At 43.1% G+C, this 21,272-nt stretch overlaps 1 protein-coding gene across 1 annotated transcript in view; it reads right to left on the reverse strand.

Annotated features, from left to right (window-relative positions):
• The window catches only part of RSU1 (Ras suppressor protein 1), a 240,987-nt gene that overhangs the window by 170,743 nt on the left and 48,972 nt on the right, over positions 1 to 21,272 (reverse strand). Inside the window, exons 4-7 of the mRNA XM_017869189.1 lie at positions 14,238 to 14,358; positions 4,665 to 4,783; positions 2,727 to 2,809; positions 2,342 to 2,456 (exon numbers count right to left, since the gene is read on the reverse strand). Coding sequence (XP_017724678.1) covers positions 2,342 to 2,456; positions 2,727 to 2,809; positions 4,665 to 4,783; positions 14,238 to 14,358 — 438 coding nt within the window. The remainder of the gene's footprint in view (positions 1 to 2,341; positions 2,457 to 2,726; positions 2,810 to 4,664; positions 4,784 to 14,237; positions 14,359 to 21,272) is intronic.

Below are 21,272 nucleotides of genomic sequence, written 5' to 3' on the forward strand. Positions count from 1 at the left end.
TTAAACTTCTAAAAATCACCATTGAAAATAAATAGTACATTTGTCTCCATCTTGAGTTTTGCTTGTGACAGTGGCTTCTAAAGGTTTACCGTTTACTTACAACTGTTTGTCTATAATCAGGAAAAACAGCTGTCGGGCCAATGTTAAGATTAAGCGTTTCTACATATGGCTGGCGAAAATAAAGTCATTTCAAGCCTCCCCCCTCAATTCTACACCTGAATAAAAACATACATGATTTGTTCCTGGAAAGCTTAACAGAAATGTTGAACAAATATGACCTCGTGTAGTATTTAAATAAGATAAGCAAAATGAGTAAGATTTTAAAATATATACATAGGCATACGTAGGTTCAAATAGGCATTTTTGTGGCAACTTACTGCCTGATAAAATAATGATTTAATCTAATATCCTACGTTGCCTCATTGCTTGAAAAATGAAGTAAGATCAAATGACATCAAAATACACATTTATTTTTCTGTTTCTACTAACCACGCTAACCAAGGATACATGTCAGAGGCATTAAGTGAGTTTTACACCAAATTACGCAAGAATTCACCTCACACATGGGGATTCCGATTTAGTAGGCTGGGGAGGCAGCAAGTATCTGAGTTCTGCAGAAGCCCCCCAGCTATTACTAATGCTAACATCTGTGGTTATTAACCACTGTGCAAGATCTTTTTTTTTTTTTTTTTTTCCTTTTGACAGGGTCTTGTTCTGTCACCCAGGTGGGAGTGCAGTGGCACAATCACGGCTCACTGCAGCTTTGACCTCCCAGGCTCAGGTGATCCTCCCACCTCAGCCTCCGGAGTAGCTGGAACTATAGGCATGCACCACCATGTTCCGCTAATTTTTTGTACTTTTTATAGAGGCTGAGTTACAGCATGTTGCACAGGCTAGTCTCAAACTCCTGGGCTCAAGCTATCTGCCCACTTCGGCTTCCCAAAGTGCTGGGATTACAAGTGTGAGCCACCGTGCCCGGCCCAAGATCTCTCCTTTGACAAGAAGTTTTTTGCCTTGAAAATGTTTGCGAAAAGTGTTTCTTGATTCTGTAACCCTGCTCCCAAAGCAACACTTGACTACTTGCAACTCAGTAAAGAGAAGTGTTGAGTTGCCCTTAAAAAATCATTAATCGTCTGGTCTTTTAACACTAACAAGAGGGGTAAGGGAAATGGGAAGAGATGAGGTAGGACTTTCCAGCTGTTTCACGAAATCACGTGGCTGCCTTCCCTTTAGACTAATATGGCTGTCAACCGAACTCTAGGTGCTGATAGGCCTGCTCTGTGTCTCAGTCTTCCTATGCGTAACCATTAGCCACATCAGCCTGCTCATAACCTTCCTAACATCCTGCCATCCAAGGTCCTTGCTTCATTCATTCATTCATTCGGTGTTTTCTGAGCACCTGCTGTACCCCAGGGAACAAATGCAAAAATGCCCCTGCCCTCCTGGTGCTTGCATTCTAATTTCTAACAAATGGCCTCTTCAAACCGCCAGACTTGTTTAAAGAACTGCTTCTTCAATGTGTTTCTTAAAAATGATGGTATTTTGGAGTAGAAAGGCAAATAATCACAGTTTGAGACAACAATGTGGTTCAAAGGATTGAAGAAATGAGAGGCTATGGAGGGTCTGCACAAGCAAAGATAAGGGAACTCGTGAACCTTTTGCAGTGGAACGAAGCAGTAACAGAATCACTGGCTTGGAGGTTATTTCTGGCGGGGGACATAAACCCACTCTGGAAACAGGAACGACCTGGCAGAGGAATAGGATTAGGATTCAGCGGCCAGGCGTAGAACCCATTCCCAGCAAGAACATATTTAACAATTCCTACTAGAGATAGGATCAGGAGAGAGGAAAATTCACGACCCGCAGAGGTATTACATCTTCAAGTAGCCGTAACCACTACTTTAACTGTTTGGTAAAAGTTTTTCCAGGTCAATAAAAATTTAAGGGGTTCAAAAGTAAGAGTGATACTTAGATAAAGTTATTAATAACCAACCAAGACCCAGAAAGCTTACGCAGCTAGTCAATGAGGCGCCACGGATAAGGCTCTTACTACTAATCCTATGCTTTTTCCACTACATCATGCAGGGAGCTGAGCGGGGTCATCTTTCATCAGCAGTTTCTAATATACGGGACACTACAGCTGCAGAACACAGGATTGGGGAAGGTCAAATCTGTAACAGCTCAACTCTAGTCAATGACAAATGGTTCTCAAATGATCAGAATTGGGTGCCTAGGTGCAGAGTAGTTGTCAAGAAGAGGAGAGAGGTTGTTCAGAATTGCTACATTAGGATAACTGTTATTCATGAAACCCAGAACTAAGTTCATTCATCCGCAACCTTACCTAGTTCTGGGGGCAGAACGGTGAGGCGGTTCCCCTGAATATGGAGCTCTTTAAGCTGGGTAAGCTCCCCGATTTCCTTAGGCAGCGAGATCAGGTCATTATCCCTAAGGCTGAGCTAAACAGAAGAAAAGAAGGAGTTGTCAACATATTTACACATTAAAAGGGGCTCCACAGAAACTCTCATCCTCCTCCGTGTCCTCTCTTCTACTAAAGCTCAGTCCTTTCCATTTATTTACAAGTGCCGGCGGATAATCAAGAAACACTATCAGGAGTAGTGGTTTATTCCCACAAAACAAACCTTACTCCTGCTCAAATTGACTTGATTCTACCCCTACAAGGCTGTGGCAGTGAATTGATTTTCTAAGAATTTAGATAAATTACTTACTATCTGCAACTTTGTGAGCTTCCCAATATCTGGCGGCAGGATTTCAAAATCGTTGTCACTTAGATAGAGTGCACGCAGGGTGGCTGCAAATTAAACAGCAATATATAAACAGGGTGGCATGGAACTCAACCATTTGAGGTCTGATCAATACGAGTGAGTCAGCTTTGATTAATAACCCTGACTTGGTGAAAAGCCTTTGACATACCTAGGGCTCCCAATAATAACAAGCAGGTCAAACTTAGACTTACTGGCTTATTGTGTAGCTAGTGTGTCCAGGAAAACATCTATATCCAAGAGGACTGACTCAATTAACAACTGTGGGCACCAGCATTTTGGGGCACACAGTTTCAGCACATTTTTAGAAAAGATTGCTGTTTTTCTCATAGATTACTTTTAATTCACATTTATTTCTCCATTTGCATCGAAGGAAAACAAAGAATACTACTGTGCCACTTTTATGGATACTTAAGGCAAAAGGTTCTTTCCAGAGAATACAACGATGTTAAAACAGACTTTTTCCTATGTAAATAGCACTGGGTTAAAAATTAATGAAAGGCTTTCTGGTGATGGAGGCTATAACTACAGTTCATCGGTTCCATCATCTGACTAATTATTATTACTTGTTTCTACAGCCTTCAGGACAAAAATAAATGAAGACAAAGAGGCTAAAACAATGACATGAAGTTAACAAATCCTAACTTAAGGAGAATATCAGTAGTCAGAAATTTGTTCACAATTATTACACAATGATAATACGATTCCGAACTACTGAAGGCTAAAATTCTAAAGCCTCTGTTTATCCTCAACCATAAAAGCTGAGTATAATTAGATATATGTTTTGTTTACCAGTATTTATTTTCTAGAGACAGAGTCTCGCTCTGTCACCTAGGCTGGAGTGCAGCCTCAAACTCCAGGCCTCGAGCACTCTTCCTACCTCAGCCTCCCAAGTAGCTAAGATCACAGGCGCATGCTACTATGCCTGGCTACTTTTTAAATTTTTATTTCTAGAGGCAGGGTCTCTCTATGTTGCCCAGGCTGGTCTTAAACTCCTAGCCTCAAGTGATCTTTGTAGCTCCAGCTCCCAAGAACTGGATGTTAATATCACATAACCAAAACAGTTGCTCCACTGCCCAAGAAAATATTTTATAGCTGGTTTCATGTGCTTGACAAAGTCATAGAGAGGTAATGTACATAAGGTAAAAAATAAAATTTAAGAGACCAGCTCAGAAAATTCAGATTTTGTGAATGCCATATAAGTTATACTAATTGAACGAAATAGCCAACACTATTTAAAAGAAGCAAACCTTGTCTGAAATAGTGCATGACGTTCGCCAGAAAGAATCATGGGTGTTAATTTTCAAAAGGCATTCTTCAGCAAGAAATTTGTTGGCTGAAAGAATAAAGTGTGTTCACCTGTGGCCAATAATTTCTTAATGCCTGTGTACTGGATAAATAGGTCAATAAGAGTGCTTATTAAAAGGCTGAAATAAGAATCCTGGCTGAAAAATTCAAAGATTCTGTTAGTGGTTTATTAATAAATATTTTTATAAATAATTAATTGGAATATCCTGGGCAAATATCCGACAAAGAATTAATAGCAACATGGGAAGATGCGTTTTTTAAATTTTTTGGCATGCTATTTAAAAAGAAAGTCAAGTCTCTTAGCTAAATGTGAGGCTTGATCTCATTTAGGTACATAATCTCTCTCAGAATGTTAATATGACATTACTAAGTCCACTTCAGCCCGATGGTGTCACATAACGATATATCAAATGCACATACTGCTGAGCTATGAAGGAATATTCAAAAGGAGTCTCTAAAGAAAAAAATATCTCTGTCCAATAATTTCTCTTGGAGTTTGGGTCCTGGCAAATAAATTTCCCTCTTAGAACGCAAAGTACAGGGTTGAGGAGATTTATAGAACTGAAAGTTTCTTACTCAGGTAGAAGAAGTTTCCAGGTAGAGAATTTTCGCTCAAGTTGTTGTAAGTCAAGTCCAGAACCTCAAGAGCTGGCAGGGAGCCGAAGCCTCGTGGCAAAGTGTTCAGCCTGTTCATGCTGTTGCAGGGGGACAAAAATCTATGTCATGACACCAAAGACCCATTTATACAGACTATCAAGGGTGCCTCGGTTTCACAGGATGAAAGTGTAAGACAGTGCCATGATCCTAGAGTCACTTTCTACTTTATTTTCATTTTTTATTATTTTGAGACAGGGGCTTGCTCTGTTGCCTAGGTGTGCCCAGGTTGTAGTACAGTGCCACGATCTCAGCTCACTGCAGCCTCAACCTCCCCAGGCTCAAGCGATCCTTCCACTTCAGTCTCCCAAGTAACTGGGACCACAGGTGCATGCCACCACGCCCTGCTAATCTTTGTATTTTTTTTGCAAAAATGGGGTTTTGCCATGTTGCTCACACTGGTCTCAAACTCCTGAGCTCAAGCAGTCCTCTCACCTTGGCCTCTGAGAATGCTGGGATTATAGGCGTGAGCCACCATGCCCATCCTATTTTTTTTTTAATTAAAAAACGCATTTATTTAATATTTACAATGACAAAGGTTATACATACTTATGGTGTACAACATGATACTTCTGATATATATATATATATATATACACACACACACACACACACACACACACACACATATATTCCATCGTGGAATGGCTTAAATCACACTGTTTAACATATGCACTGCCTCACATGCTTGTCATTTTTTTTTTTGTCTTTTGTGGTGAGAACGCACTTTTCAAGTATACCACATATTATTAACTGCAGTCACCACGATGTATGATCCATCTCTTGAATGTACTTCTCCTGTCTAACTAAACTTTCGTGTCCTTTGGCTAACATTTCTGCAATTCCCTAATCCCTCCAGCCTGTGATAACCATTTTATTCCGTTTCAATGAGGTTTACTTTTTTACATTCCACATATAAGTAAGAGGGTGTGGTATGCTGTCATACTTGGACTCATAATTTCAGTCAGAGAGCTTGTAGGTTCCTGAAACATTTGCAAATTTCTTAGTTGTCATTTTCCTCCAGCGGTGAAACTTAATCACTGTTTTACACAAAAACTCAAACCATCACAAAATATGTATCTTTGTAAAGAAAAACTTCCTTATGAACGTAGCGATAATATCTCAAAATATACACATGAAGCTTTGTAGTTTTCAGACTTTTGCTTGATTTCATTTCATTTATTCCTTTTGGAGGGAAAAATCATGTTTTTGTTCTACAACTGCTAACACTGAAAATTATCTTCAATTAGAATGGTGATGGCCAGGGGCTGGAGGGAGGGGAATGGAGAGGTGGTGTTTAATGGGCATAGGATTCAGGTTTGCAAGATGAGAAAATTCTGGGGATTGGCTGAACAACAATGTGAATAGGCTTAACACCACTGAACTGCCTACTACAAAGACAGTACATTTTGTGTGCATTTTATCACAACTTAAGAAAAATTAAAATCATACAATTGACCCTTGAGCAACATGGGTTTGAACTGCCTGGGTCCAAGGACACATGTATATTTTTCCTCTGCCTCTGCCACCCCTGAGACAGCAAGAACAACCCTCCTCTTCCTCTTCAGCCCACTCAGCATGAAGAGGATGAATACCTTTAAGATGATCCACTTCCATTTAAAGCACAGTAAATGCACTGCCTTTTCCTTATGACTTTCCTAATAACACTTTCTTTTCTCTAGCTTACTTTATTGTAAGAATGCAGAATAGAATACATACAACACACAAAATACGTGTTCACCAACTATTTCTGTTTTTGGTAAGGCTTCCGGTCAACTGTAGGCTATTGGGAATTAAGATTTTTCGGAGTCAAAAGTAATGTGTGGATTTTTGACTGCATGAGTCACTGTGTTGCTCCCTCAACCCATGTGCTGCTCAAGGGTCAACTGTGTGTGAGTGTGTGTGGGGGGCGTGTGGTGTGTGTATGTGGTATTGTGTGTGGTGTTATGTGTATTTGGGTGTTTTGTGGGGTGTGTGAGGGGTGTGGTGTGTGGGGTATGTGTGTGGTGTGGGGGGGATATGGGCGTGGTGTGCTGTGTGTACGAGGTGTGTTTGGTGGTGTGGTGGTGTGTGTGTGGTGTGTGTGTGGGTGTGTGTGTATGCAGTGTGTGGTGTGGGTGTGTGGGTGTGTACACGGTATGTGTATGTGGTGTGGTATGGGTGTGGTGTGTGTGTGGTGTGGGTGTGTGGGTGTGTACACAGTATATGTGTGTTGTGTGGTGTGTGTGGGTGTGCATGTTTGTGTCTGTGTGTGTGCGTGTCTCCAATGAAGTCTAAGGGAATTTTTTTCTACACTATCTTTTATCCTTTTATCAAGCCCCTTATTTTTCTTAATGCAGTTCCCTTTGAACATACTTAAAAGCCAATTTAAAATAAAACTTTAATAAAAGTTGACAGATATTGAAAGATGGAAGGGACTGTGACAATAAAAATCATTCTAGCCATCGATCCTTCTCATAACAGATCCAGCTCGGTCCAGCCCTACCAAGCGGGCCTCACCAGAAACAGTTGACAGCAGAGGGGGCAACCAAAAGGGAAACGTGCGTTCCCTCTCTCAGGCAGAAAACATCCCAGACAGACCACACCCAGCAAAACTCCCTCCATGACTATCTACTGCCATGACAGCAACGACGAGCATTCTCCATGAAGTCACAATTTGTGAAGCACATTATGGCAAGTACTTCCCTTGTTCACTAAAACTACCTTGTCATACAGGCAAGATGGAGCTTGTCATTAATGCTATGTTGAGACAAAAAAGCAGCCTAAGAGAGGGTAAGGAGCAAAGACTTCAGAAGTGACTGAGGAAGGTAACATGTGTCTGGGCGCACCCTGTACCTCACAGAGGCCAAAGCCACTCCAGACCCTTGGGCTCCGATGCAAGGATTCTGAGCGGAATTGCAGGTCAAAGAGAGGACAGCAGAGAAGCACACACTAGCTGCTTCTGTCTTTAAACACTGCTTTAAGTTATCCGTTTTGAAAACTGCTCATTTCTTAACATTTTTCTCTGCAAATAAATATACTTTTGCAGTATTAGGTAGAGGAAATCCATGGTTAGACAGGTGTAGAGGGAAGAGGCATCTCACCTGAGAGAGAGCTCCCATTCAATCTCCAGCCCAGAGCAAGCCTGGGGCCCCTCCACCTCCTGGTGGCAAGAATCTACTGAATTTCAGGTTCCTTTTTCTTTGGAGTGACAAACCAATACCCACAATGTGTAAGGAACACAGCAGAGTCCCATGTGCAGCTGATGGCCAGAAGCAACAGCAGTAGGCACACCACCCTGGCAGGCAGAAAGGAAGCCCTTACTTAAATGCTGAAACTTCAGAAGAACTGCTAGCAACAGCCCCAGCTACAAAGGGGGCAAGGAACTGCAAAGACTTCTGGCCGCCTCTCCGGACGCCAGTCCATGTACATGGCGATCTGGTGGCATCTCTCTCTGCAGAATGAAAGATAGAACATGCTGGCTGTCCACCCTCCCTCCAGCAGGTGCTAACATCCATCTCCATCCATCCACATTTCCACATGTAGGAATTCCATGCTCAGGACCTGCTCTGACACTGCTAGCAATCAAGGTCTCCATGAGAAGCTACAGTGGGGGTAGGAAAAGTACGGAGCTTTAAGGCAGAAGACAACGAGGTGAGGAGTCTGGCTCCAGCACTTGCTAGCTGCATGACCTTGACAAGTTACTCAGCTTCTCTGAGACCCAATTTCCTCAACTATAAAATGAGGCTGACAACACCTTGAAGGCAGGATCACTGGGAGCATGAGAGAGAAAAGATCTGAAGCACCCAACACCCGATCCATGGCTCACACGTGGCTTCTCAGGGAATGAGAGCTGTTGCTAGAATTATTTTTCAAAAAGGTTTGAGAGAAAATTTTGAATCAGCCCTAAGCGAGCAAGTTCACCTCATGAAATTCCACTTTGGATGGTCCCAACTATCAAGTGTGGTTTTCTATTTGGGGGACACTTGCTTAATCTCAGGTGACTTCAGGTGTTTCAACATAAAGCTTCGCAGGGCTCAGCTATGCCAAGTGGTATCAATTCTTTTGTTTGCATGGGAAGATTTTTCAAACGCGTGTTGGAAGTGGGCAAATGCCTGCATATGATGGAGAAATTTATAAAATCAGGGGGTCTCAGGCTATTCAGCATCTTTTTTCCTTTTCTTCTAAAGCCCCGGAAAGGTCTGCACTAATACCTCCTTTTCAGAGCAGTTTCTTCTCTGCAGGTTGTCCTGAGCACCTCCGGCTTCAATAAAACCTTCTTGTCTCAAGGCACTAATTTTTCTCACCTCCACAGTGACCTACTCACACTTATCACAAATAAAAATTTTTTTAAAAAAACCACGCTGAGCCCAGTGGCTCACGTCTGTAATCCCAGCACTTTGGGAAGCCAACACAGGCAGACTGCTTGAGCTCAGGAGCTCGAGACCAGCCTGCGCAACATGGCAAAAAACCTATTTATACAAAAAAAAACCTACAAAAATTAGTCAGGCATGGTGGCGTGTACCTGTGGTCCCAGCTACTCAGGAGGCTGAGGTGGGAGGATCACTTTAGCCCAGGAGGCGTAGGTTGCAGTGAGCAGAGATCATGCCACTGCACTCTAGCCTGGGTGACAGAGCGAGACCCTGTCTCAAAAAATGAATAATCCAAATCCATAAATACCCAACATGGGACTTAATAAAAACTTCTGTGTGTTCATGAGACAAGCTCTAGCAACAAACGAGGTCAAATGTTATTCCCGAATAGTTGGGCATGGTGGTCCTGCAGTGAAGTTATCCTAGAAATAATCATCTATGTGGGAACCTACGTGGCTTCACATTTTTTGGAAAATAACTCTATGAAATAAATAAACCGAACTTAGAACAGAACTAAGCTTTCTTTTATTTATTCAGGTGGCCTAAAATTTTCTCATGTCTTACAATCATCAGAATAAACTTCAAATACTGTAAAAACTTTGGAAGCAAATTCTGATGGAGGGTGCCTTCTGGGTCACACATACAAGTGGCTTCCCAGCTCTGTTTTGTGATCTCCTGTGTGTATGCTTTCACCCTGGCTCTTTAGAATAAGGAGTCCTCCCTATAACTTGCCTTACTGTGTGAGTATAATTCTATATGCCATTTGAGGACAGAGATATACTTTAGTGAAACCCATCTTAGTTCCTTTCTTAAAGAACTGGGAGTTTTGTTCAAACTTTGACAACTCCATCTATGTAGCTACGTAATTAAATACAAAAAGCTTTACACAAACAATACAGCACCGACAGCCAAAAATGCAAACAACTCCAAAGAGAACAAGAAGGCAACTAAGATGCATTCATTGAAAAAGAAAAGTTTAGGGCCAGGTGTGGTGGCTCATGCCTGTAATCCCAGCATTTTGGGAGGCCGAGGCGGGCAGATCACCTGAGGTCAGGAGTTTGAGACGCCTGATCAACATGGTGAAACGCCATCTCTATTAAAAATACAAAAGTAGCTGTGCGTGGGGGTGTGCCTGTAATCCCAGCTACTCAGGAGGCTGAAGCAGAAGAATCGTTTGAACCCAGGAGGTGGAGGTTGCAGTGAGCCGAGGTCATGCCACTGCACTGGAGCCTGGGCAACAAGACCGAAACTCCATCTCCAAAAAAGAAAAAAAAGATAAGAAAGAAAAAGAAAATTGTACGACTGTCGTATGGTGCCTCAAACCAAAATGTAATTAGGAAAGTCAAAAAAGAACAAAATCTGAGCTTATTGTTTTATTCCCAAATCTGTCTCCATCCATTGTATTTTTCAGCCGCCCAGCACAGAAATATAAGTATCATTCCATCCCATCAGTTACTGTCTGTCAACATTACCGCCTGTATATTTTTCATATAAAATCCCCCCCTGCCTCCACTGCCACTGCCCTAGTTCACATGGGACATGAAGCTCGTGTTCTTACTGGTCTCTTAACCTCTAGTTTACCTCCCTCCACCCTCTCCTTCATACTGATCTTTCACAGGAAAATCTGACCATATCTTCTATCTGCTACTCTGCTATGCAAATTTCTCAATGGTCAGTATAAAATTGGAGCTCGTTTATTTATTTACGTATTTATTTTTGAGGTGGAGTCTCACTCTGTCGCCTAGGCTGGAGTACAGCGGTGCAATCTCAGTTCACTGAAACCTCTGTCTCCTGGGTTCAAACGATTCTCCTGCCTCAGCCTCCCAGGTAGAGTAGCTGGGATCACAGGCACATGCCACCACACTTAGTTAATTTTTGTATTTTTAGTAGAGATGAGTTTTCACCATGTTGACCAGGCTGTTCTCCAACTCCTGGCCTCAGATGACCTGCCAGCCTCAGTCTCTCAAAGTTCGGGGACTACAGGCATGAGCCACCGCGCCCGAGACGAGCTTGTTTATTTAGCACAGAGTCCTTTCCTTAGCACTTTTGACTCCCTGTCATTATTATAAACATTCACTTGCTTATAGTTGGTTTCCCCAACTGTAATGGAAGCTCCATCAGGGCTGGATAAGCAGTAGCTAGAACAATGCCTGGTACATGTTTGGGAACTTGGTAAATCCTCATTCACTGAACAGCAAACATCCAGGATTCCCTGTCTAGCCTGACCTCTGACCTTACAGCCACCTGCCTCACACTTTACACTCAACAGCGCCAAAAACTGACAATTCCCAGGCCCCAAGCAGGCAGTGCTGTGAGCGTTTAAATATGTCATTCTCAGCCGGGCGTGGTGGCTCATGCCTTTAATCCCAGCACTTTGGGAGGCCGAGGCGGGCGGATCACGAGGTCAGGAGATGAAGACCATCCTGGCTAACACGGCGAAACCCCCTCTCTACTAAAAATATAAAAAATTTAGCTGGGCGTGGTGGCGGGTGGCTGTAGTCCCAGCTACTTGGGAGGCTGAGGCAAGAGAATTGCTTGAACCTGGTAGGCGGAGGCTGCAGTGAACCAAGATCGCATCACTGGATTCCAGCCTTGGCGACAGAGTGAGACTCCGTCTCAAAAAAAAAAAAAAATTCCATTCGCTCTATGTGAGACACCTTCCGTCGACTTTTAAGTCTGAGAAATTCTCACGCATCGAGTGTCGGCTCCCGTGCTACCTGCTGTGTTCGTGGTCCTGAGAATCTCACCTGCGGACTAAAGTGCTCCCCATCTTGCTGCTCCCCCTGCCAGTCCACAGTTGCCAGCACATCAGTGACCTCGCTGGTCTGTTCCTGTTTATAGCCAGTCTTGCCCCAGTAGGTAAGGTCAGGGACCATGACCTTCACCTTGGCTCCCCGGTACTAGCAAGATTCCTTACACAGAATAGTCACTTACATAGTCATGGAATCAATGAAAAAGTAAATAAGACAATTATGATGATAACAATAGCTAACTAATACTAGGTACTTCTCAATATGTGCCAAGCACTGTTCCTAGTGATTGAGATTTTATATATATAATGCATATATATACGTATATTTATTTAATAAATGAACAAATTAACAGTAAGAATATACATCTATATGTAGTTTTAGCTTCTTTCTCACATACAAATTAAAGATCAGGATAGAATAGTCTGTAAAACCAAGATATAAATGGAGAATCGTTTCATTTCTGCTTTGCCAGATGGGTATACAGGCTCCAAATTTGTAGGAAGAAAAAAAAAACCCATCTCATCTAAAGTGATGTTTCTCCCTCCTTTTAACTTCACTTTCTCTCAGACATAAGGATAAAGGCTGCCCATGGATCTTACAAAGTTGGTCCCTAAGCCCAAGTGAACTTCAAAATAATGTGTCTGACCAAACTCCTTGTGGAAAGAATAAACCAAAAATCACTCCATGAATGAAATTTTTTTCATGACTGTTTCCTATTAAATTGGCAAATATGGCTAGAGGCAGTGGCTCATGCCTGTAATCCAAGCGCTTTGGGAGGCCGAGGCAGGTGGATCATGAAGTCAAGAGGTTGAGACCATCCTGGCCAACATGGTGAAACCCCATCTCTACTAAAAATACAAAAATTAGCTGGGCGTGGTGGCATGTGCCTGTAGTCCCAGCTACTCGGGAGGCTGAGGCAGGAGACTCGCTTGAACCCAGGAGGTGGAGGTTGTAGCGAGCTAAGACTGCCTGGTAACACAGCGAGACTCTGTCTCAAAAAAAAAAACAACAAAAAACTGGCGACTACCTGGCCAGCATCTATTGCCACTCCACGTCAATCACTAACTTAACCAGAGCATTTAGTGGCTACAATTTAATGAATATATGACTTTGCACAGAGACTGAAGCATGAATGGTCAGTTTCATCTGAGAGCTGCACCAGTGAAGATGGAATTCTGATGCCACGGTTCCGGTTGGGGTCTATGGATGTATTCATCTGTTCTCCCATTGCTATAAGGGAATGCCTGAGGCTGGGTAACTTACAAAAAAAGAGGTTTAACTGACTCATGGTTCTACCGGCTGTATAGGAAGCATGGCAGCAGCTGCTTGTGGGGAAGCCCCAGGGAGCTTTCACTCATGGTGGAAGGCAAGGCAGGAGCACGTATATTACACGGCAGGAGCAGGAGAGCATGAGGTGGGGAGGTGCTACACACTTTTAAACAACCAGATCTCACAATAACTCACTCACTATCATAAGGACAGTACCAAGAGAGGATGGTGCTAACCCATTCACGAGAGCTCCACCCCCATGATCTAATCACCCCCCACCAGGCCCCAACTCCAACACCAGGGATTACAATTCCACATGAGATTTGGTGGGGACACAGACCCAAACCGTATCAATGGAGTCTGAAGGAGCACTTAGACCCAGAACCATGGGGTTCTCTTCCCAGCTTGGCCACTAACCTCAGAGGTGACCAGGAGCCAGGCCCTTAACCCCTTTGAAAAGGCTTAGCTTCCTCTGTGTACAATGAAGGCACTAAAACCTGCCCTCCCTACCTCACAAATGTTGAGAGGGTCAAGTGCTGCAAAGTAATACACAAAAACAGGTTATCATTATTATTATTTACTGCTCCCCGGTTCTGCAACCTCAGCTGAATCAAAATTCCTCTCTTCACCTTTGCATAAACAAAGACAGAGGATTTTCACCTCTCCACTACAGAGAATTGCAAAAATGAATGAAGCATCATTAGGGAAAATATTCTTCCCTCCATGGCACAAAGGTGCTTTGTAAACTATTCCTATTTAACACAGAGAGAAAAAAAAAAAATCAACCATATTACCATTTGTCTGCCAGTTCATGCAATGCAAATAAGTCCCTTCTCGGTCAACGGAACTGAGATAAAATTTTACTGGACACAAAATACAGTAAAAATTTAACTTCCTTATTGTGCCAACAATTAGCTTCTCAATTAGCTCTCAAATACTCACTGATGTAGGTCACCAAAAGGATATATTAAAACAATAAAATTTGTTTAAGACCCAAAACATAAAAAGAAATTAGAGATCCATTTCTGTGCAATAAGATAAAAATAATCCCTCCCCTGGCCCTACCCGGCACACCCCTTCCACTCACTCCCTCTCCGCCCTTTCCCTCCACTGATACTCACCCGAGGTTCAGGTGTTTGAGTTTTTGAAGGCTGCTGATCTGTGTGGGCAGCTCTTCGATCTGGTTATTAAAAAAGTTGAGCACTTCCAAATTCTTCAGTTCTGCGATGTTGGGTGGTACCGCTATGGAAACAAAAATGCTCAGTGTGAATCTGGGGACGGAACTCCTAGAAAGGGATGGCAGCGGCACTTTTTTTTTCCTTTCAAAGCAAAGAAAGATTATAACTCCAAAAGGACCATCGAATTCACCTACCGGTCTTATTTATTTTGTACAGGTTTTTCATAAGCAGTTGCTCACTTCTGAGTGGCCGCTGAAATGCTTCTTTGTATCTGATAAGCTAAGTGCCTGGCATAGTTTGTTTCACATGGACAATGACAGGGGCAACAGAGCCAAGATGCACAAAAGAGAATTTCTGTACCATAAACAGCCTATAAAAATACTGTGAAGCGTACATACTTATGGTTGTCACACAGGATCTTATAAGTGCAACTGTTTTTTTTTTTTTCTTTCAGTTTTCTTGCATTGCCACCAGAAGCAAGATGACGACCTCCAAATCCCTTCCGGGGTGGTGTACATTGAAGGTGCTTAAATAACCCAGTATCTGAAGGGCTGTCCTCTTAACATTGCATTAATAACAATATAAGCTCAATTTTAAATGATGAAATATTCGACCTCCCTAGTTTCTGATTTTGGCCTCTGGAGTAATGTATCTTGATCAATAACACACATACACATACAGACACACACATACATACACATACACACACACAAAGGTTACATCAGATTAGCAACAGATCGATACACTGGTATTATATAGAAATACAAAAAGTCAACTCAGTAGCATGCTATGAATTCTAGTATGCAGATCCAAGGTGAAAATCAGCCATCAGAGATCTGAAAGGTTCCTCCTTCCCCAGCATATATACACTTGAAAATACAAATGGAAAAGCCAAAGGCATCTTCATCTCAAAAGCACAAACTATAAACTGGTAGCAGAAGGAGTTTCCATAGACTGTAATTCATCTATCCCATTTGCTATTCAGTCTTTCTACAAACATATCTGTGGGTGATAAGCTTGGCCATGGTTCACATAAACTCTGATACCAAGACTATCCAGGTAACTAAGAACATGAACAGGGACCTGGAGCCCAGCCCAAGAAAGTGTGATGTCTTCTTATCAGTCAGGTTACTTCCTATCCCATCTGCTTCCTCCAGGGGTGCCCCAGGAGGCCAGGAAACTAACCTGCTTCCTGCGGTCAGACCTAAACTCAGACCCAGGAGCACTTGTGATTTGAACCACCACAAAGGTGTGTGTAAAATACCAAATGTACATCTAAAATATTTAAGCAGTTAGCCATTTCAAGAAGACTAGTTGATAACTCCCAGGGGAACAAAAGTATAGGGACAGGCACTTTGCTCATTTCTGAAATGTCTAAGGTATCGCTGGCTATTCTTTTAGAGGTAAGGCTTGGTGAAAGGTAAAAGAGATGCTTTCACTGGAAGAACGGACTGTGAAGAATACAGATTACTCTGAACTGGGGCACATGGGCAGGGAGCAGTGGTCTAGTGAGCAGCCCCTGGGTGAGCTCCTGCAGTGGCTGCTGAGAAAAGAACAGGTTTTCATCAGGTAGTCTAGACAGCTCAAAGTTCCTCCAGAACCCTCCCTCTTGGATACCTGCAGGAATGCAAACGAACCCTACCTGTACAATGTGGCTGCAAATGTACATTCTTTCTTAGGTGCACAGTCCATGGAACACTTCTGCGCAAATGAATGGTATTCACTGTGTGTAAGTAATTACCAAGAAAATCACCGGGGCCAGGAGCAGTGGCTCACACCTGTAACCCAGCACTTTAGGAGGCCGAGGTGGGTGGATTACCTGAGGTCAGGAGTTCGAGACTAGCCTGACCAACATGGTGAAACCCCGACTCTACTAAAAATACAAAAATTAGCTGGGCGTGGTAGCAGACGCCTGTAATCCCAGCTACTCGGGAAGCTGAGGCAGGAGAATTGCTTGAATCTGGGAGGCAGAGGTTGCAGTAAGCCAAGATCATGCCATTACACTCCAGCCTAGGTGACTAGAGTGAAACTCTATCTAGAGAAGAAAAGACTGGACTGGTGCAGTAGCTCACTCTTGTAATCCCAGCACTTGGGAGGCCGAGGCAGGAGGATCACCTGAGGTCAGAAGTTTGAGACCAGCCTGGCTGACATGGTGAAACCCCATCTCTACAAAAAAAAAAAAAAAGAAAGAAAGAAAGAAAAAATTAGCTGGGCATGGTGGTGCACGCCTGTAGTCCAGCTACTCGGGAAGCTGAGGCAGGAGAATTGCTTGAACCTGAGAGGCAGAGGTTGCAGTGAGCTGAGATCACGCCACTACACTCCAGCCTGGGCAACAACAGTGAAACTCTATGTCAAAAAAAAAAAAAAAAGAAGAGAAAAGAAAAGAAAATCACCAGGCTGTGCCTTCTGGGTCACTGGGATGTCATCTTCTCCCCCGAGATCATGAAGTATATACAGTACAGCTGCCCATAGACCTCATCCCTCCCCTGTCCACCCTTCAGCTACCACTAAGCCTTCATCTGATTAGTTCGAAGACCACATTCATCTGATTAGTTTGAAGAGCAATAACGAAAGTTAGTGAAACCAGGAGAAAATGATGATCTCAATTTAGCCACAAGCCAAGAATAATGCGGCCAGAATTACTGCTGTCTTCCCGAGGTTGCTCTGCCAATGCAATTAAATGCTGGTCTAAAGGTATCGCCTTTTTCACAGGATGAGGGATTATTTCACTCTCCTTGCTAAATCAGTCCAATTTAAAACCACAAATTATGCTAAATGTGATTTAGGGCTTTGTTTTGTGAACGCAAACAATAACCCCATATTCAATTTACCAAACCTCTCCCAGCCTTTTGGTGAGCATGTGAATTTTTTGTTTAAGACTCCATTCAAGCCAGGTGAGGAAAAAAAATAATACACAGCTAATATTCTCCCTAAATATACAGAAATTTTTTAAACCCCCAGCCACAGTGAAAATCTAAAGAAATTAACATGCAGACCCTTCTGGATGGGATGGTATTCACTCTTTGAACCAATATTTAGAGAATGCTGATTAGGTGCACAGTGCCATACTTGCACACACAGCATCTCAATACTCTGGGGATAAAGTAGAAGAGGCACGTTATTTAAAGAAAGTAAGTTACAAAAGACACAGTATCAAAGTCAATCAACTGAAACAGGCCTAGTGCTTGGAAAATAAACTACTCGCAACCAAACTTTCCAGAAAAAATAACCCAGTTAGCAATACGAATTGTGTCATGACTACATCCTATGCATACGGGGCGGGAACAGTTTTAGCTATTCCAAAAAGACCACTGCAATATTTTATCAAAATATTCTATTGGAATTTTCTAGATATCTATAGGACGCACGAGCAAGAAGCATTTTAAAACCTAACAGTGTGCATCAGTATATTTCTTATGTCTTTGAAACGACCCTTTTTCATCAATCTGTCCAGCTTCTGATCTATGACCCCAGCTGACCTATGACACCACAGGAACTAAAGAGCAACATAGTCCCTGACCCTACAGTGCTATGTGTGCCCTCACTCAACTCATAACCTCTCTGGGCCTCCATAAAATAAGAAGGCTGGATTATGACCATTTCCCAGGTCTCTTCCACCTCGTGTTAACATTCTAGGATTCTAAGAGGAGATGGATTATGAAAATCAATGACATGGCTTTAAATAATTCAACAAATGGGGCCCTCAATTAGGAAGCATAGTCATGTAGAACTTTGCTTCTGACAGAGAAGTGAGTATCATTTTCTGCCTAGCCAAAGATGGTTGCTTTACTTTTGAGACTTCAGTTGCTAGGTTTGGGGGAACAGTCCCAAAGAACTCAGATATCCCCTGGCCCCTCAATGTCACATTCCCCTCTAGCCGCAGGGTCACAGGACTGCTGGGGACGCTCTCGTCCCAGAGCCTCTGCTGGTGTTTTGGAAAGGTGACAAGGATGTGGTCACATCACCCCAGAGACTAATCTCAAAGTTTCTTCTGGGCTTTGCAGCAGTTCCGCCTAACACACCCGCCATGACCTTTTTTCCTTCAGGTCCTCCTAAACTGAAGAACCCGAATGTGATTCAAGAGTTTTGTCCATCTCATGTGCCAGCCCAGACTTGGCAATTCAGCACCCCCGTCTCCACCAGCACAGTTTCTGGAAGGTTCTACAAGCAGCCCAGAGTGCCCAAAGGGCTCATTCACTTCTCTTTGGCCAGAAGCACCTCCACTTTGCTGGACAGGCTGGAGAAACCAAAGTCCATCTGTGTGAAATACTGACACCCCTTCCTGAGCAACAGCTTTACTCCTAAAAGGACATGTATCTTTGGCCATCAGTTACATCTGCAACAGGCATGAGCCACCCGGGACTGCACCGGTGATGCATATTCACAAAATCAACAATCAATCAGCTCAAGAATAGGCTTCCCCCAACTGGCCAGCAGCCCGCAAACTGTCTCCCCTCCACAGGAAGAATCAAGATCACCTACTGTTATAACAATCGCAGTTTCAATTCTGTTGAATTGAGTAAGGAAGATTCTGCTCTATGATCTAAAATTAATACTTCCACAACTACAACTTAAAGCATTTTAGGAGTTTACACAATAATAATTAGCCGGGTATGTTCTGGGGCTGGGCGATCTGATGGACAGCCACTAGCTATATGCAGCTGTTTGAATTTAAACTTAGATTAATCAAAATTAAATAAAATGATGAATGCTACTGTTGGTCATAGCAGCACCATTTCAAGAGCTCGACAGCCACATGTGGTGGCTAGTGGCTCCACTACTGCACGGCAGGGATACTGACCGTTTCCATCACTGCAGAACGTTCTATTACACAGCCCTGCCCGATGGCAGTGGGTCTCAAACCAGAGACATCAGAACCACTGGAGGGCTTGTTAAAACACAGATGGAGGGGTATCCCGGAGTTTCTGATTCAGTAGGTCTGGGGTAAAGCCTGAGACTCTGAATTTCCAACAACTTCCCAGGCGATGCCGATGTCGCTGGTCTGGGAACCATATTTTGGCTCAGAAAACTTTCAATTCATTGGCAGCATCACCATTATCAATCCAACACATACGTCCCTTACCCCATGCGATAATGCAGTGAGTATAATCATCAATCTGATCCAAATGAAGATGCCTCTTGAGCCTGGGGATTGATGACAAGTGAAACAAATGATACTCTAAGTAGCTAACACGTTCAACGTGGATGCCACCATCAAACCCTTTCTAGTCAACTTCTGCCTCCTCACGCAGGATTTTATGGTGAGATCAGTATTAAGATGCACAACTCTCCAGAGGAGAAAAGCCTTGAATTCCCTAGCACACGGAATTAAGTCACTCAGTGGCAAATTCATCATGACCAAGGGTAGTCATACAAAGAGATTTCACCTGGTCTACTGCTCGGCTTCAAAACACTGAGCCCTAACGGCAGGATGCTGGGTGGTACAGACAGATTAGGGTGCAGCTGATATGGGGGTTTTTTGAGCAAAACCATCTTGTGGCCCTTGAGGCAAAAAAACAAAGCTGCAAGGAACGACAGACTCTGGGAGCAGCAGGCGCCACGCAAAAACATAAGGACAGGAGCTCTGCCTGGGTGCAGCCCACGGGAGGGTCAGGGAGTCACACTTTGGTCTTTAGAGCCATATGGTTACCAGTGACAGCCAGGTCCTCTTCAGCTCCAGAAGGGCAGCACTAGACCCTGCACCATGCTAACGCACACCCACGGCTGCCAGGAAGCCAGAAGCTGCTCGGAACACATGGCGCTTTCCATCCGCACCACAGGCATGAGATCTGGAGGTGACCTCCACCCACCATCTCCACCAAACTTCTGGGGAGTTGGGGGCTGCACTACACCCAATTGTTTTTGCAGAAGCACCAAAGGATGTTTTTAGAGCTGGTGATTCCTGCGCTAGGGCTGGCCCAGGGCATGAAAGCCAGGGGACCCAGCCTCTTTGAAAGAAGTAAACTGCTGGCTCAACCTCTGCCTCCAGTGACGGACTGTGAATTACAGCAAGGGAAGAAGAGGAGGACTTAGGGCAGATACTTCGTGTGAGGCAACTGCTGACAGCCAGGACCAGGACGGCAGGTGGCAAAGGGGCATGCCCACCCTTGTGCTGCAATGGAGGCAACATTACTGTCTCGTGCCCATTTCCAGGATGCAAAAGTGCCACCCACTCTCAGGCCAAAGAGTCCCCAAATAAACCACATGGCATGAGTCATAGCAAAATGAGTACCACTGCTTCTAAAAACCTGACATATTGCTATTAAAAAAAAAAAAAAAAAAGAGGTTTTGTCTGTTGTTATAACAAATGAAAACGCCTGGGCAGATGTTCACAATGTCATATATTTCTACAGCTTTTTTTTTTATAAAGCATAGAAGGACAGAGGATGGTAGAAGATATTAAAATTAGCTTGTAAGATAACTTAGCATATTACATTACTACAACCAAGTTACTAGAAAATTACTAAAACTTCCTTGCCCCAGCATTTGATGAATATGATACCAAAAAACAAGTGCCCCCCTTTGGCCTGAATGAAGCAAGGGAGGAAAAAAACCAAATTAGCAGAAACTCGCTGAAATATGATTTGGGGCATCCATGGTCAAAGTAAAAGCACAGCCTTTTTAATCTCTAGCCATAATAACTGGAGAACATGAGTCCATTCATAGCACAGAGGTGGCGTCTAGACTAATTATATACATGCCGATTCTTTCAGCAAATCATAGTTCTCAATGCCATTTTAATAGTTACACATAAAGAAGAATCTTCTCACTCTCGCGTAGGAATAATTACACTTCAGCACTTTACATGCAAAAAAAAAAAAAGGTCATTTGCAGTTATAGTGATTAATTACCTTTGTTTTCTGGCCCAAAACACAAGGTGGATGATAATGAACTAATTACATATGACCATAAGAGTTTGATGTTCAAAAGTATACTAATGATAACTGGCTTCACAGATTTTATGGGACTTCCCCCAAA

This window comes from Rhinopithecus bieti, unplaced genomic scaffold (genome assembly GCF_001698545.2).
Source record: "Rhinopithecus bieti isolate Rb0 unplaced genomic scaffold, ASM169854v2 scaffold_3043, whole genome shotgun sequence".
Lineage (NCBI taxonomy): Eukaryota > Metazoa > Chordata > Mammalia > Primates > Cercopithecidae > Rhinopithecus > Rhinopithecus bieti.